We start from the raw sequence: 13,874 nt of genomic DNA, 5'->3' as shown, positions 1-13,874 counted from the left end.
GAGACATTCCATTCTTTAAACTCTTGCAGTCGAGAGGGAGAAGAGCGTTTTATAGGGTGTGCACCAGTTTTGTTAGTCTGGATACTTAATCATTTCAAATACGTGAAAAGGCATATGTTCGAGTGTTTTTAGAAGGGTTTTTGCCTTCGAAAGATTTCCTTTCCCGAGAATAGCCTAGGGGTTTCACTGAGGAAAAATGGATGGTCATTTTCAAAGATATCGAAGATAGAGACATATTGTGGCGTACTTCGTGGAATATCTTTTCAGACATACTTTATAGGTGTGGAGAACAAGATTGGGTTCCTTTGCCAGGTATATGGGGTTCCATAGGATACACTAATTTACTAGTTTCCAAACAATATGGGTCGAGACTGTTCATTCTTGCAACTTAGGATTTATCTGGGTTAGAGTTTGCATTCAAAGGAGAGCAATAAAAAAGTAAAGTTAAAGGGGTTGTTGACTAATAAAAGCAGACTCATCGAGTAAATCTCTTCACCTTCGATTTGAAGCTTTCACAAGAATATGAGGAGTGGATGAGTAATCGAGTTAATGATAATATCCCAATGGTTAATCCCGAAAATACCCAGCCCATGGAAGAACATCTTAGTGTTGTACAATCTCCGTTAGAATTAGCTAAACGTGAATTTGAGGCCGAAATAAAGCGGTGGAAAGAAACATTACAGAAGATGGATGATGAGGTGTACCAGAAAGGAGTGGAAATCGATATTCAAAAAAAATATTGGTCTTAATTATGATAATAAGAAGCAACTAATGTTTTTGTGTTTAAGATAATAACTCTTTTGATTTCCTTACAGTATTATCATTTTATATTTTATAGTCTGCAATTGTAATAGATATTTTATTGTTTAGACACAAAATTTTTATGACGTTGTCAGGACGGAACTAGGATCTAATGTTGAGGGGACAAAATTGTTTTATATCAAAAGAATAAGAATCAATTAAGTATTTAAATCTCAAAGTTAAGAGAGACAAAGACCGCATATAACTAATATTTAAACTAAAATGGACATAGAATACTATTGTACCAAAAATTTTAAAAGGTGTTGTTGCCCATCCCAACTCATATGTAGCTTCATCTAGGGATGGTCGAAAAGTTTGAACCCGAAGGGTTCCAACCCGACCCTATAGGAATTTTTTTTTTAAATTTTTAGGGTTCAGGGCGAGGCGGGATGAGTTATATGACAAATAATTACGGGGAGGGTCAGAGTCGGGTTTAAGGTGAAAAACCTGACCCGACCCAACCCGATTTAAATTATTAATTTTCTTTATATTTATATAATATATTTAAGATTTTAAGAATTTTTATTTTTATATTATTAAAATATATTCTTTAATTATTAAAAAATAAAATTATTATATAATATTGTAGACACATATTTTGGCCGAGGATATTATATTATATAATAGTATTATTATGTAGTATATATCATATATCATATATCATATATATATATTATATCATATATATATATATATATTATAGTATATATATTATATATAGTAGTATATATTATATAGTAGATATTATAGTATATTTATTATATAATTACATATATATATATATATATTATATTAATATATTTAGTGTATATATATACATATTATATGTAGTATTATGTATTTATTATATATTTATATATTTATTATATTATATCAATATTATTTTATTGTTTTGGTTTTTAGGTCCAATAAAAGTCCAGAGGTCCGGGTCCAGAAACGGAGCCCAACCGAACCATGCCAGCGTAACCCAATAAAACAGGCCTGGTTGGGAGGAGAGAGCCTGACCCAAGTGGATGGCAATGGGTCGGGTCGGGTCGGGTCGACCCGACCCGAGAAGAAAGGGTTTTTCACCTGTGACCCGACCCGACGAAATTAAGGTTTCACCCGACCCGACCCGACCCGAATATATGACTTAGAAACCCGACCCGACCCGACCCGACCCGAAATAATAATAAAAAAAATTATTCAATGAAAACAGTGACTTAATTGAAAAAAATTATATATGGAGGGACATTATTGTAATTATCCCTAAATATATAGGATAAAATTATATATATATTTTTCGGGTCGGGTCGGGTCGGATTTTTTTCACCCTAAACCCGAGCCGACCCGACCCGAATAGTACATTTAAAAAAAACCCGACCCGAACCCGATTTTTTTTTTTTAAAAAATCCGACCCGATCGGGTCGGGTCGGAACTCGTCGGATTCGGGTTGAGTTGCCATCCCTAGACCCAACCCAAGTCAAATTAGGGTTACAAACTTTAGCACTAGCGTCGCACGGAGGGACCAAGCTGCTGGTAACAGCGCGCGTGGAGGTCACACACCAGCACGGTTTGAAAACCGGCCAATATTTTTGACCAGAAAATCGCAAGATCGGGGTAAGAACTCACACAAACCGTAGATGTCCAACGGAGAAATCAGACGAAATCCCGCCCCTTTCGGAGCTACAACGACCAGATTCGAGGCTATAAAAAGCCTCTGATGAAGCCAAGCAAAACACACAGTAACCACGAAAAAAACCGAAACACATCAAGAGAAACCGAACAAAAAAATCGCACATTAGAGCAAAAAATTAGCAAAAAAACATTCGAAAATAGCAAGGAAAATCACAAAAAATATCAAAACTAGCGTCGATTTTTTTAGCTCGGAGGAGGTCATCGTCGGAACTTGAAACAGTTGTCGGGAAAACAAAGAGTCATGTCGAATAAAGGTAAACCCGAAAAATCTCTTCCTAGATCTACGCCAATAGAGGCGTTATTTTGATGTTTGGGAGTCGGTTCCGGCCTCAGGGGTTGAGATCTTTCGAAAGGGGTAGATTTCAGGTCCTCAGCCACCAGAGGTAGTGGCTAGGATGGAGGTCCGGCCAGTGATAGCTTCATCGATAAAGGGCCTGCCATTGGCCGGTGAGGGAGGGGTTGAGAGCATTTTGAGGGCGAGGGAGATTTTTTTTTTGATGAAATTGTATAAAATGATTTTTTTAAGTTTTAGGGGTGTTTATAGGGGATCACCTTGTAATTACAAGATTTTAAATTATTTACACAGTCCCTCTAATTTTGATGCGTAATTAATTTTGGTCATTTATTGTAAATTTGCCTTAGAATTTTGAATTAATTCAATTTAATCCATGTTATATTTTTATATTCTTACAATTTGACCCCTAACTTTTTGTTTTTTCCTTGCAACTTTTAATCAACATCAAATTGATCATTGATTTTTAATTCTTTTCAATTTAGTCCATTTTTTATTTGAATTTTCCTTTTTTGTTCTTTTATTTATTTATTTTATTATTTAACATTAATTTGATTTATTTTTAGGTAAATTTTAAAATTCTTCAAAGTAAACAATTTGGATCGAACTTTTAAATTTAATTTAACTTTTAATTTTCGTAATTAAGACAACTGAAAAATCAATTTGGTACTGAAAGGGCAGTACAAGGGTGCTAATCATTCCTTAACTGTAATCGAATCCCGAATCCGATTAATTTATGGTAAAACGAAGATTAGACAAATGGTAAGTGAATGTGTCTGGTAAACCTAATTTTAAATGACTAGTAGCGACTCTAACCTATTAATTCAAGTCGAAATCCGATTTTGGGCTCACCCAAAAAATAGTCACGACAAATATATTATTTTAATAATTTAAAATATAATAAATAATTATTAATATAATAAATAATTATTAATATAATAAATAATTATAAATATACTATTATAAAATATATTATTTTAAAATTTAATATATTTAGATCAGAATTGGAATGATAGAAATATTAAAATTTATATAGACGAGACGAGATCAGATTTAAGTAATACAATTTCAGGTCGGGATCCAAACGGTAAAAAACCCGCCTACCCCGTGCCCATCGTTGGTTGTTGTCGGTTCAAAAACAACATATGATATTTTTGCTTCTGACTCATGGAGAAATTATCCTTAGCTATCACTTCAAGTATTCTTTAATCTCGAAGAAGAAGAAGAAGAAAAAGAAAACAGAAGATAATTTTTTTTATTTTTAAATTTTTAATTGATGACTAATATTTTTGTTAACGAGGTAACGGAAGTTGATGACTAAAAAACTTTGAATAAATCGATAAGATAAGAAATTAAATATATTTAATTTTTTAATCGACGATCAAATTCGATGAGACCGAAGATAAAGAGGAGTACTCTTATAGAAAAAGAAATTGACTTTTTTGACCTTTTACACGCTTGAGAAGAAGGAAGAATGCAAAGGGACGTTAGTGTAAGTGTGTAACTGTCGAAGGGCCATATTTATTCGTTTCAGCTTCGGAGTACACTCTCAGAGTTACACTTTTCATCTCACTCGAAAAAAAAACCCCTCAAAGAAATTGATTTTCTCTTTGGTTTTCTCATTTATGTAGAAATTGCGATTGACTAGGATAGATATGTCGTCGAAAGGGAAGGGGAAGGAGGTTGTTTATGGGAAACGGAAGGTCAGCGCCGGAAGAAGCGGTGGCGGGAAGGAGGAGAGCCGTAAACGGCGGAACCGGGGAGTCCTTCAGTTCTTTGAAGACTCTGCTGAGGTTGATGATAGTGACGCCAGCGATTCCGATGATTGTAAGGCTGATCTGATCGATTTTTTCTTTGGGTTTTTTATGCTTCGTTTTGGAATGTTGCATTTCACGGTTGCTTATTTCTGCCATTTTTAGGGGTTTTTTTTTCTTTGGTTTCGTTCTGCATTTTGGTTTTTAGGGTGTGGAGTTGCCTGACCTTGAACTGTCAAAATGTTTTTTCATTCTTTAAATATTTTTGAGAGGGTTTTTGACTTTTTAATATGTTAAATAATTTTGAAGTGTATGCATATATATTAAAAAAGTGGAACATGTGATGACATTTTGTTGCTTCTGCATGAGTAATCATTTTAGGGTGTTTGGTTGTGAAAGTGGCTCATTGTACTTGAATAATCATTCTTTTGTTTTTGTGACGGACTTTTTTTTTCGTTGTGGCTTCTGCGTGAGTGATAATTTTAGGTTGTTTGGTTGTGAAAGTGACACTGATTAAGTAAATAACAATCCCTTATTAGACTTTTTGGAAGAAGAACCAGATCTTAATGTAAATAACAATCCTTGGAAAGCCCCCAACCTTCCATTTGTTCCCAAGGAAGAGGTGATCGAGGAAGAGTTTGACAAAATGATGGAGGAAAGGTACAGGGATGGTGCAAGGTTCACGACGTTCGATGAGGATTATGAAGCCAAGGGATCAATTGAAAAAAACTCTACTGTGCCTCCAGCCAAGGATCCTATTATATGGAAAATTAAATGTGTGGTACGGATGGTTGATTTACTGTTAAATTAACATATCCAACTAAAAATTTGAATGTAGTCTTCATCTACTCCTGCCATTTCCCTTTTTCTTGTTTCACCTTAGATTTGTTGTATGTAGGTTGGACGTGAAAGACATTCGACTTTCTGTCTCATGCAGAAGTTTATTGACATGAAATCACTAGGAACAAAGTTACAGATAATATCAGCATTCTCTGTTGATCACGTCAAGGGTTTTTTCTATATTGAAGCTGATAAACAATGTGATATTAATGAGGTTGATTATTTTTCAAGACACCAGAAAATAGAATGGCTTTATTATTTCTATTGGTGTCTATGCACTAACATATCTTTTCTTCTATATTAGGGATGCAAAGGACTAACTTACATTTATGCTTCACGAGTAGCGCCAGTGCCAAGCAATGAAGTTTACCATTTGCTCAATGTCAGAACTAAACGTAGTGAAATCTCTAAAGGCATGTGGGCTCGGGTAAAAAATGGAAAGTATAAAGGGGACCTTGCCCAGGTACGTGTGTATTCTATGTTTGAACCAAGTTTTCTTTATGTGCTATGCCTTGTATATGTTTTTCACACTGTCAAATTTTTTCTGCAGGTTGTTGCTGTAATCAATGAAAAGAAAAGAGCAACTGTAAAGCTCATTCCAAGAGTTGATCTGCAGGCGTTGGCTGCAAAATTTGTAATAATACTAATTGTCTACATACACTTGTTTTTGGGCTGTCTCTGTTGCATTGTTTGATACCTTATAAATAACTGCATATTTAGTGATCATTCTAAATGAGAGTTTTTCTGTTAGAACCAAAGAGAGCTAAACAGAGAGAGTCACCTGACGTAGCTTTTATTTATAGAAAATTGTTTGACTAATGTTTACAGTTCTCTTTCAGAGTGTGGAACTGTGGATTTAGTAGAATATTTTAATTTCTTTTTACTCTCCTATATCCTTGATTCCTTATCATTTTGATAACATAGCAGCATACTAAGAGAATTTGCTTGTCACCTATGTTGCCCCTTTCCGTCTTTGCTAAAGCTTCTATGCGCGGTAGTAAGAGTGCTTTATCTGGTTCTTCTATTTTAAAGGTGTTGGATCTTTTAAACTATAAAATTGTGGTTTACATGATAGTTTTTGGAGGATTTAAGTTTTGAGGGTGCTAGTCTTTCTCCTTGATATTGTTCCATTTTTTGAGTTGTTAATAATCGTTAGTTAGACCATTCAGAAGTTTATATATTGCTGCAGATATTTACATGCGCAGGGTTTTTCATCAAATAATTGATTTTATTTTACAGGGTGCTGGAATTTCCATCAATAGAACTGTTACATCAGCACCGAAATTGATAAGTACAATTGAGCTAGAGTAATACATCTCATCTATAGTCATTTACATGTTCTATGGTTTATTTATCAGTTCCATAACTTTTTAGATGTTTATGTTGATGTTTGAGCCTGGTGCAGGGAGTTTCGACCTCTAATTCAGTTTAGACGTGACCGCGATACAGGCATTGGTTTTCAGATACTTGATGGCATGATGTTTAAGGATGGATATCTGTATAAAAGAGTATCTATAGATTCCTTAAGCTGCTGGGGTATTATGCCTACGGAGGAGGAGCTCCTAAAGTTCAGTAGTTCTGATAATAATGAAACTGATGATCTTGAGTGGCTGTCACAACTTTACGGTGAAAAGAAGAAAAAGAAGACCATTACAAATGAAAAAGGAGGTGAGAAGGGAGAAGGCTCATCAGGGTTTAGCTTGGAGGATGGCTTTGAACTGTATAATCTTGTCTGTTTCAGGTAATTCTTGAACAGAAGTTCGTCATAGTCGTAACAATGTATCAATAACTTGTCAATTTATCTCCTTTATGTTTATTTTCATTTCCATTGCAGTCGGAAGGATTTTGGGCTTATTGTTGGCATGGAGAAAGATGATCGTTACAAGGTAAAAAGATTATATTTTTTGATAAGAAGGTAAAAAGATTATATTATTTACTTCTAATAAATTTGGCTTCTTACTTGCTATGCATGTGCTAGATTTTAAAAGAGGCTCCAGAAGGACCTGCTGTAGTGACTGTTGAGAAGCGTGAGTTAAAGAGTGGGCCTTTGGATATGAAGTTCACTGCACTAGATAAGCACTCAAAGACTATATCCATAAATGACACTGTTAAAGTCTTGGAAGGTCAATATGAGGTTTGACAGCAATCTCAAATCAGTTTCTCATTGTATGTTTTTATTTTGTGTTTAGTGGAGTAGATGTATAATATATTAATATATTTCATGTCTCACATTGTAGGGTAAACAAGGGATTGTAAAACAAATCTACAGAGGGACCATATTTTTGTATGATGAGAACGAGTCAGAGAATGGTGGTTTTTTCTGTTGTAAATCACCAATGTGTGAGAAAATCAAACAACATTTAGATAAATGTAACGAGAAGGTTGTAAGTGAAATGAACATAGAAATTCTTTTGCACTTTCATCATCTTGAGATACTTATGATTTATAATGAATTTTTAATTTTTGTTCAGGGTGGTGATCCTGGTGGTACTTCAGATTTTGGGGATTTTGTATCATCTCCCAAGTCCCCAGTATCGCCTGAAAAGCCTTGGCAGTCTCAAGAGAGGGAGACTAAGAGTGACTGTATTTTCCTAAAAATTCTGTTCTCTACTTTCAGCTTTCAGTAGTAATCATGTATTCAAATCTATAAGCATCGACACTAATTAATCATTTCTCATGCAGTCAACAGCGGGAACAGAGATGGGATGTTCTCCATTGGTCAAACATTAAGAATACGAGTGGGCCCTTTGAAAGGGTACCTTTGCCGTGTCTTAGCTGTATATCGTTCAGATGTTACGGTAAAACTGGATTCCAAGCAGAAGGTTCTTAAAGGTTGGTACAGTAATGAATGATCTGGTTGATGGATTGTAGTTCTATATATCCTATGATGACTCTAATGGTTTCTTGATGGTCCTATAGTTAAAAATGAGCACCTTGCTGAAGTTCAAGGGAACAGGAGCACTGCTGCAAATACAAAGTACCTTGATTTTGTAACATTGATTAATTTACTTTCTGTAACCTCTGTAACTGTTATCTTTATATATTTTGATTTTCCCTTACTCCTCCTTTATTAGTGAGCATGATGGATCAAGTTCACTCAAACCATTTGATCTTCTGGGATCGGAACCTTCCACTGGAGGTGAGGAGGTTCTCTTCCCTAGACATGTCAAAATATTAACTTGTATGCAATTGTCAAAATGTCAATTGGGATATGCTATTCTTTTTTATTAAATATTTTCTGTAAACGAGTTGTGGATACGCATTGATGATTTGCTTGAGTAAGACATGTTTTCAAACATGAAGCTTGGGTTTTATAATGTTGTTTAGTCCAATTAAATTAATTCCATGAGGTTGGTTATTATCCTCATTTCCATGCTTTCTTATTCTATGTTATCTTTTCCTGGCTGTAACTGACATTCTTCAATCCTTTTTTTCACTTCCTGTTTTCGGAATATTTTTTCGCATTCTATGTTATCCTTTTACTGGCTATAACTGATTTTAATCTTTTTTCCAATTTCTGTTTTTGGAAGATTGGTTGAATGGTGCAGGAACTTCGGCAGAGGGTGGTGGGTGGAATTCTGAGAGGTAAAAACAAGCACACTGTGTCACTAACAAGAAAATATAGATATGGTTGTTTATAATGGTAGAATAATTCTATTAGCATTGGAATCTGAATTTTTGCTATGAAAGAAATTAAATCCAACATTGATGAGTGCAAATGTAGAGAACTCATGTTTGAGGTGAAAGAATGCTTTTGATAAAATGCCTGCAATCTGCTCTTAATTTTGGGACCTTTTCTCCAGACAATTTACTCTTTAAGAACCTCCCCCCCTCCCCCATTACATTTTTCTTTGTCTTGGATTAGCTATCTTTTTTGCATGATGACCTTCGTCTTCAATTCTCTGCAGGAGCTCATGGCCTAGTTTCTCTGGCAATGCGGTTTGTCTTTCATTCTCTCTTTCTCTATTGCAAACACACATTTTGTCTTGCTTCCCTCCCTCTCTCACACCTGCACATTCACATGCACATTCACATGCACATTCACATGCACAGATGTTTATACCCGATTACATGTGATGAATGCATATATAATATCCTTTCACTTCTAGCCAATTTTTTTTACTTCCATGGAAGTAATTATATAAGTTTTTTGTGATGGTCCCAGCAGCAGAGGGGAACTGGGGACGGTGATCAGAAGAGAGGTATGATTGCTGCACCATTACTGCCATATGTGCAATGCCTGAAAAAAGAATTTATTGCATGCTTAAAGGTGTTCTCTTTTACTCTACTCTAGATGGTGAAGACTCTGCATGGGAGACAAAGGTGACTCCAAACCAGAATTCATCTTGGGGTGCAACAGTTCCTTCTGAGGATAATGATAAAAGAACAGGTGTAAATGATGCATCTTGTTTCCAATAAATGTGAACTGTTATACAGTATTTAAGTAGTGTGCTTAAAGCGTTTGTTGTTGTATATTGTATAGATGTTGTACCTACTGCTTGGGAAAATAACACGAGTACACAGCAAAATTCAGCTTGGGCTACAGGTGGCAGTGATCAAAATGTTAGTTCGGGGAGTTGGAATAACTCTGCCGCCAAGATCAACTCTGGTGGTGGTACATCTGATACTTGGGGTAAAACCACCTCTATTGGAGATCCTTCGGGTGTCTTAAAAGATGCCGGTAATGACGGTTGGAAAAAGACAGAGATTTGGGATAGAGGAAAGAATGACACCCAGGGCTCGTCTGGTGCATGGGATAAAGGTAACGTAGTGGCTGAAGCAGGATCATGGGGTAAGAAGGAAAAGTCAAGTGTTAATGAGGGCCTTGGGAACAATAATGATGCAGGGTCAAATCAGCAGGGAAGTTGGAACAAAAAGAATGATGCTAGTGTCGATGAAGATAATTCTTGGGGTAAAGCTGCAGAGAAGTGGAACGATAAAGACGGTATTGGTGGAAGCAAGGGAAGTCGGGGTAGTTCAAAACCTGCTGCAGATGATGCCAAAGGAGCTTGGGGAAGTGCCGGCAATGCTGATGAATCAGGTGGCTGGAAGAAAGCAAATGATTTGAGTGGGGATCAAGCCACAGGCTGGGGCATCAAGAAAGATACAAGTGAATGTGCAGCAGGTGGGTGGACTAAAGATGGATTGCAGAATCAGTCAGACGGTTGGAATAAAGAAAAGGTTGCTGATGTTGGAACTTCTTGGGGCAAACAACCTGAGGGTTCTTCATGGGGTGGTTTGAACACCAAAACTGGTGATGGAGCTAGCCAGGATGCCGGCCAAGACTCTGGTTGGAGCAAAAGGGGTACTTGGAACACTTGTTCTGGTGGTGCGAATCAGGATCGTGGTTGGGCTAAGAAAAATGATTTGGACTTTGAATCGGGTGATGCAACCAAAGATTCTACTTGGGGAAAGAAAAGGGAATGGAACTCGGGATCTACTGTTGCAAATCAGGAGTCAAAGAAAAACAATTGGGGTTCTGGCACTAGTGATTCTGGCCCAGACTCTGGTTGGGGCAAAGGGGGCAGTTGGAACTCTGGTTCTGGTAATGCAAACCAGGATTCTGCATGGGCTAGGAAAAGTGATTCGGATTTTGCTTCTGGTGATGCAACCAATGATTCTGGTTGGGTGAAGAAAGCCTCAGCAGGTGCAAGTCAGGATTCAAACTGGGGTAAGAAAAGTAGTTGGTGTGCTGGAACTGATTCTGGACAAGACGCAGGCTGGGGAGAAAAAGGTGGTTGGAAACCCGGTTACAGTAGTGCAGGTGAGGATTCAGGGTGGGGCAAGAAAAGCAATTGGAATTCAGAATCTGGGGATGCAAACCAGGATTCTGGTTGGAAACCCAAAAACGATTGGAAGTCTGGAAGTGGAAATGATGAACAAAATGAGCCTTATAGTGGTAGGGGTGGTGGAAATTGGAGGGGAGGTTTTGGTGGTAGAGATGGTTCAGGTAGAGGATTTAGAGGTAGGGGGGATTCAGACGGAGGAGGTTTTAGGGGTAGAGGTAGATCAGATAGAGGACGGGGCAGATCTGACAGAGGAGGTTTTGGTGGTAGAGGTGGTGATGGTGGAGGTAGGGGTGATCGAGGTGGCTATGGAGGTCGAGGTGGCGGTAGAGGTGGGTTCAGAGGTAGAGGTGGTGATAGGGGAGGCTATGGAGGTAGAGGTGGTGATAGGGGAGGCTTTGGAGGTAGAGGACGTGGAAGGAGGGATCAAAATGGGGATTGGAACAATGGTGGTGATTCTGGTGAAAATAAATCTTTTGGTTGGAACAAAGAGGGCAACCAGGGCTGGAGTGGTGGAACTAATGGTGGTGGAGCTAAGACTTGGAGCCAATCCGATGCTGAACAGGGAGGCCAATCCTCCGATTGGAATCAATCTGGTGGCTGTAACAAAGAGGGTAACCTGGGCTGGAGTGGTGGTGGAGCTAAGACTTGGAGCCAATCCAATGCTGAACAGGGAGACCAATCCTCCGGTTGGAATCAATCTGGTGGCTGGAACAAAGAGGGTAACCAGGGCTGGAGTGGTGGTGGAGCTAAGACTTGGAGCCAATCCAATGCTGAACAGGGAGGCCAATCCTCCGGTTGGAATCAATCTGGTGTCTGGAACAAAGAGGGTAACCAGGGCTGGAGTGGTAGAACAAATGTTGGTGGAGCTAAGACTTGGAGCCAACCCAATGCTGATCAGGGAGGCCAATCCTCCGGTTCGAATAAATCTGGTGGCTGGACCAAAGAGGAAAACCAGGGCTGGAATAGTGGAACGAGTGACAGTGGTGCTAAGACATGGGGTCAGTCCAATGCTGATCAGGGAGGCCAGTCATCCAGCTGGAATCAATCTGGTGGGTGGAATAAAGGCTATGGTTCAACTACTGAAGCAATAGGGAATCAAAATAACAATTGGAAGTCATCCAATTACTCTGATGGGAACAAATGGTCTAGCCAGAACCAGTCTACCAGCAATGAAGTCAAAGAAAGTACCAATCAAGGACATGGCTGGGAAAAAAGTTCAACTACTGCTGCTGGAGGATGGGGTAATAACCAAGCATCCGGAGATCACGTTAAACCAAAACCTGCTGATGAAGGCCCATCTTTGGGTTGGAGCAAGTCGAAAGATGGCAGAAGTTCTTGGGGGCAAGGGAGTGGTGGTAGACTGGGAGCATGGTAATTTTTCTTCCCATTGAAGTTATTTAGTGCTGTAGATATTTTGTTTAGTGCTGTTTCTGCTGTGTAGACCGGGAAAGAGGCATGGTTTTGCTTTCAGGCTGGTTATAGGAAAGACATTTACCGTTTAGTGGGAACTGCAACACCTTTATAATGTTTCCTTTTGAAGTTAGTAATGCTACTATCATGTAGTGCTCATTAACTACATTGGGCATAAAAATGAATTGATGTTTGCTCATTAACCACATGAATGTCAAGACTTTGGTTTTCATTCTCTCTCTCTTTTCTTATTGGCCTTAAAGTCCACGTTGTTGTTTATACTTGAAAAATAACATGTTTATTAATGTTTTAGGTAAAGGGTGAGTGTTTCAAGTTGCTCCAATGAATTTATCTCATAGTTTTGACCACCAAAATAAATTTTGTTTTTTAAAATTGGGTTTTTGTCGAGTTTAGGGTGAAAATACTGACTCGATTGGACTTGTGATAATACTATAACTCAACTATATATTTAGAGATAATTATAAGAATACATCTTTCTGTTTTTTCTTCAATTTTCTCTATTTTTACTAAATAAAAATAAGTAAAATATTTTTTATTGTTGGGTTGAGTTCAGGACAGGTGGAACCTTCCTAAACCTGGACCAGATAGAGTGAAGGGTTATACTACTCCAGTCAAAGTCAAACTGATCGAAAATTCAATCTAACCTGACCCGACCATACCTAATTATAGTATTCAAACTATTATAATGTATTTATTTTAGTACCTATGAGTTTTTATTGACCATTTTTTTATTTCTAAAATTGTTACCATAAAGTCATCTTAGACTTTTGCTTCAATTTTAAAGATAGACTTATTTATAAAGAAATGTTTTAATTGATTAATTAAATTATAATTTTACGAAGAAAACATAAATTATATATAATCAGCCTAATAATTGAGTGTTTTGGAATGTAATTTACAGTAAGTATAATTACTGCATAAATATTCCAACTATTGAAGCTTAAAATTATAGATATTAATGCTCGATCTAATTCAATTAACAAAATATCTTATGTAATTAAAATATAAATTAAATATTGAAATATAATATCCCACTAAGAAAAGCATGTATGGATTTAATTATTTGATTCTTTAGTATATAATTTTGAAATAAAATTTATAATTTTTTACATAAAATTATTTATTGTCTCTTTCTCTTATATTTAATGTTGACTGAAACTTCAGACTTTTCATTTATTAGGTTTGAGACTATTCCCTTGAGTAATATTTTTTCAAGGTTTGACCGTGAATTCTCTTAAAGTGCAATATAGTTTTTATTTATTTATTAACGATGTAGTTATTTTTAAAAAC

The 13,874-nt window shown here is 36.8% G+C and overlaps 1 protein-coding gene across 1 annotated transcript in view; it reads left to right on the top strand.

The window, feature by feature from the left end:
- Positions 1-12,795, top strand: part of LOC120156246 (protein RNA-directed DNA methylation 3-like) — a 28,631-nt gene extending 15,836 nt beyond the window's left edge. Inside the window, exons 3-22 of the mRNA XM_039167626.1 lie at positions 4,419-4,597; positions 5,064-5,305; positions 5,423-5,578; positions 5,669-5,827; positions 5,915-5,998; positions 6,604-6,671; positions 6,770-7,105; positions 7,199-7,250; positions 7,343-7,498; positions 7,602-7,748; positions 7,836-7,947; positions 8,047-8,196; positions 8,284-8,341; positions 8,439-8,503; positions 8,895-8,949; positions 9,273-9,303; positions 9,533-9,566; positions 9,659-9,754; positions 9,848-11,674; positions 12,020-12,795. Coding sequence (XP_039023557.1) covers positions 4,419-4,597; positions 5,064-5,305; positions 5,423-5,578; positions 5,669-5,827; positions 5,915-5,998; positions 6,604-6,671; positions 6,770-7,105; positions 7,199-7,250; positions 7,343-7,498; positions 7,602-7,748; positions 7,836-7,947; positions 8,047-8,196; positions 8,284-8,341; positions 8,439-8,503; positions 8,895-8,949; positions 9,273-9,303; positions 9,533-9,566; positions 9,659-9,754; positions 9,848-11,674; positions 12,020-12,528 — 4,516 coding nt within the window. The 3' untranslated portion in view covers positions 12,529-12,795. The remainder of the gene's footprint in view (positions 1-4,418; positions 4,598-5,063; positions 5,306-5,422; positions 5,579-5,668; positions 5,828-5,914; positions 5,999-6,603; positions 6,672-6,769; positions 7,106-7,198; positions 7,251-7,342; positions 7,499-7,601; positions 7,749-7,835; positions 7,948-8,046; positions 8,197-8,283; positions 8,342-8,438; positions 8,504-8,894; positions 8,950-9,272; positions 9,304-9,532; positions 9,567-9,658; positions 9,755-9,847; positions 11,675-12,019) is intronic.
- The last annotated feature ends 1,079 nt before the right edge of the window (positions 12,796-13,874 follow it).

This window comes from Hibiscus syriacus, unplaced genomic scaffold (genome assembly GCF_006381635.1).
Source record: "Hibiscus syriacus cultivar Baekdansim isolate YM2019G1 unplaced genomic scaffold, ASM638163v2 tig00111213_pilon, whole genome shotgun sequence".
Lineage (NCBI taxonomy): Eukaryota > Viridiplantae > Streptophyta > Magnoliopsida > Malvales > Malvaceae > Hibiscus > Hibiscus syriacus.
Note: the sequence above shows the minus strand (reverse complement) of the source record. Positions and strands in the feature narration are given on the sequence as shown.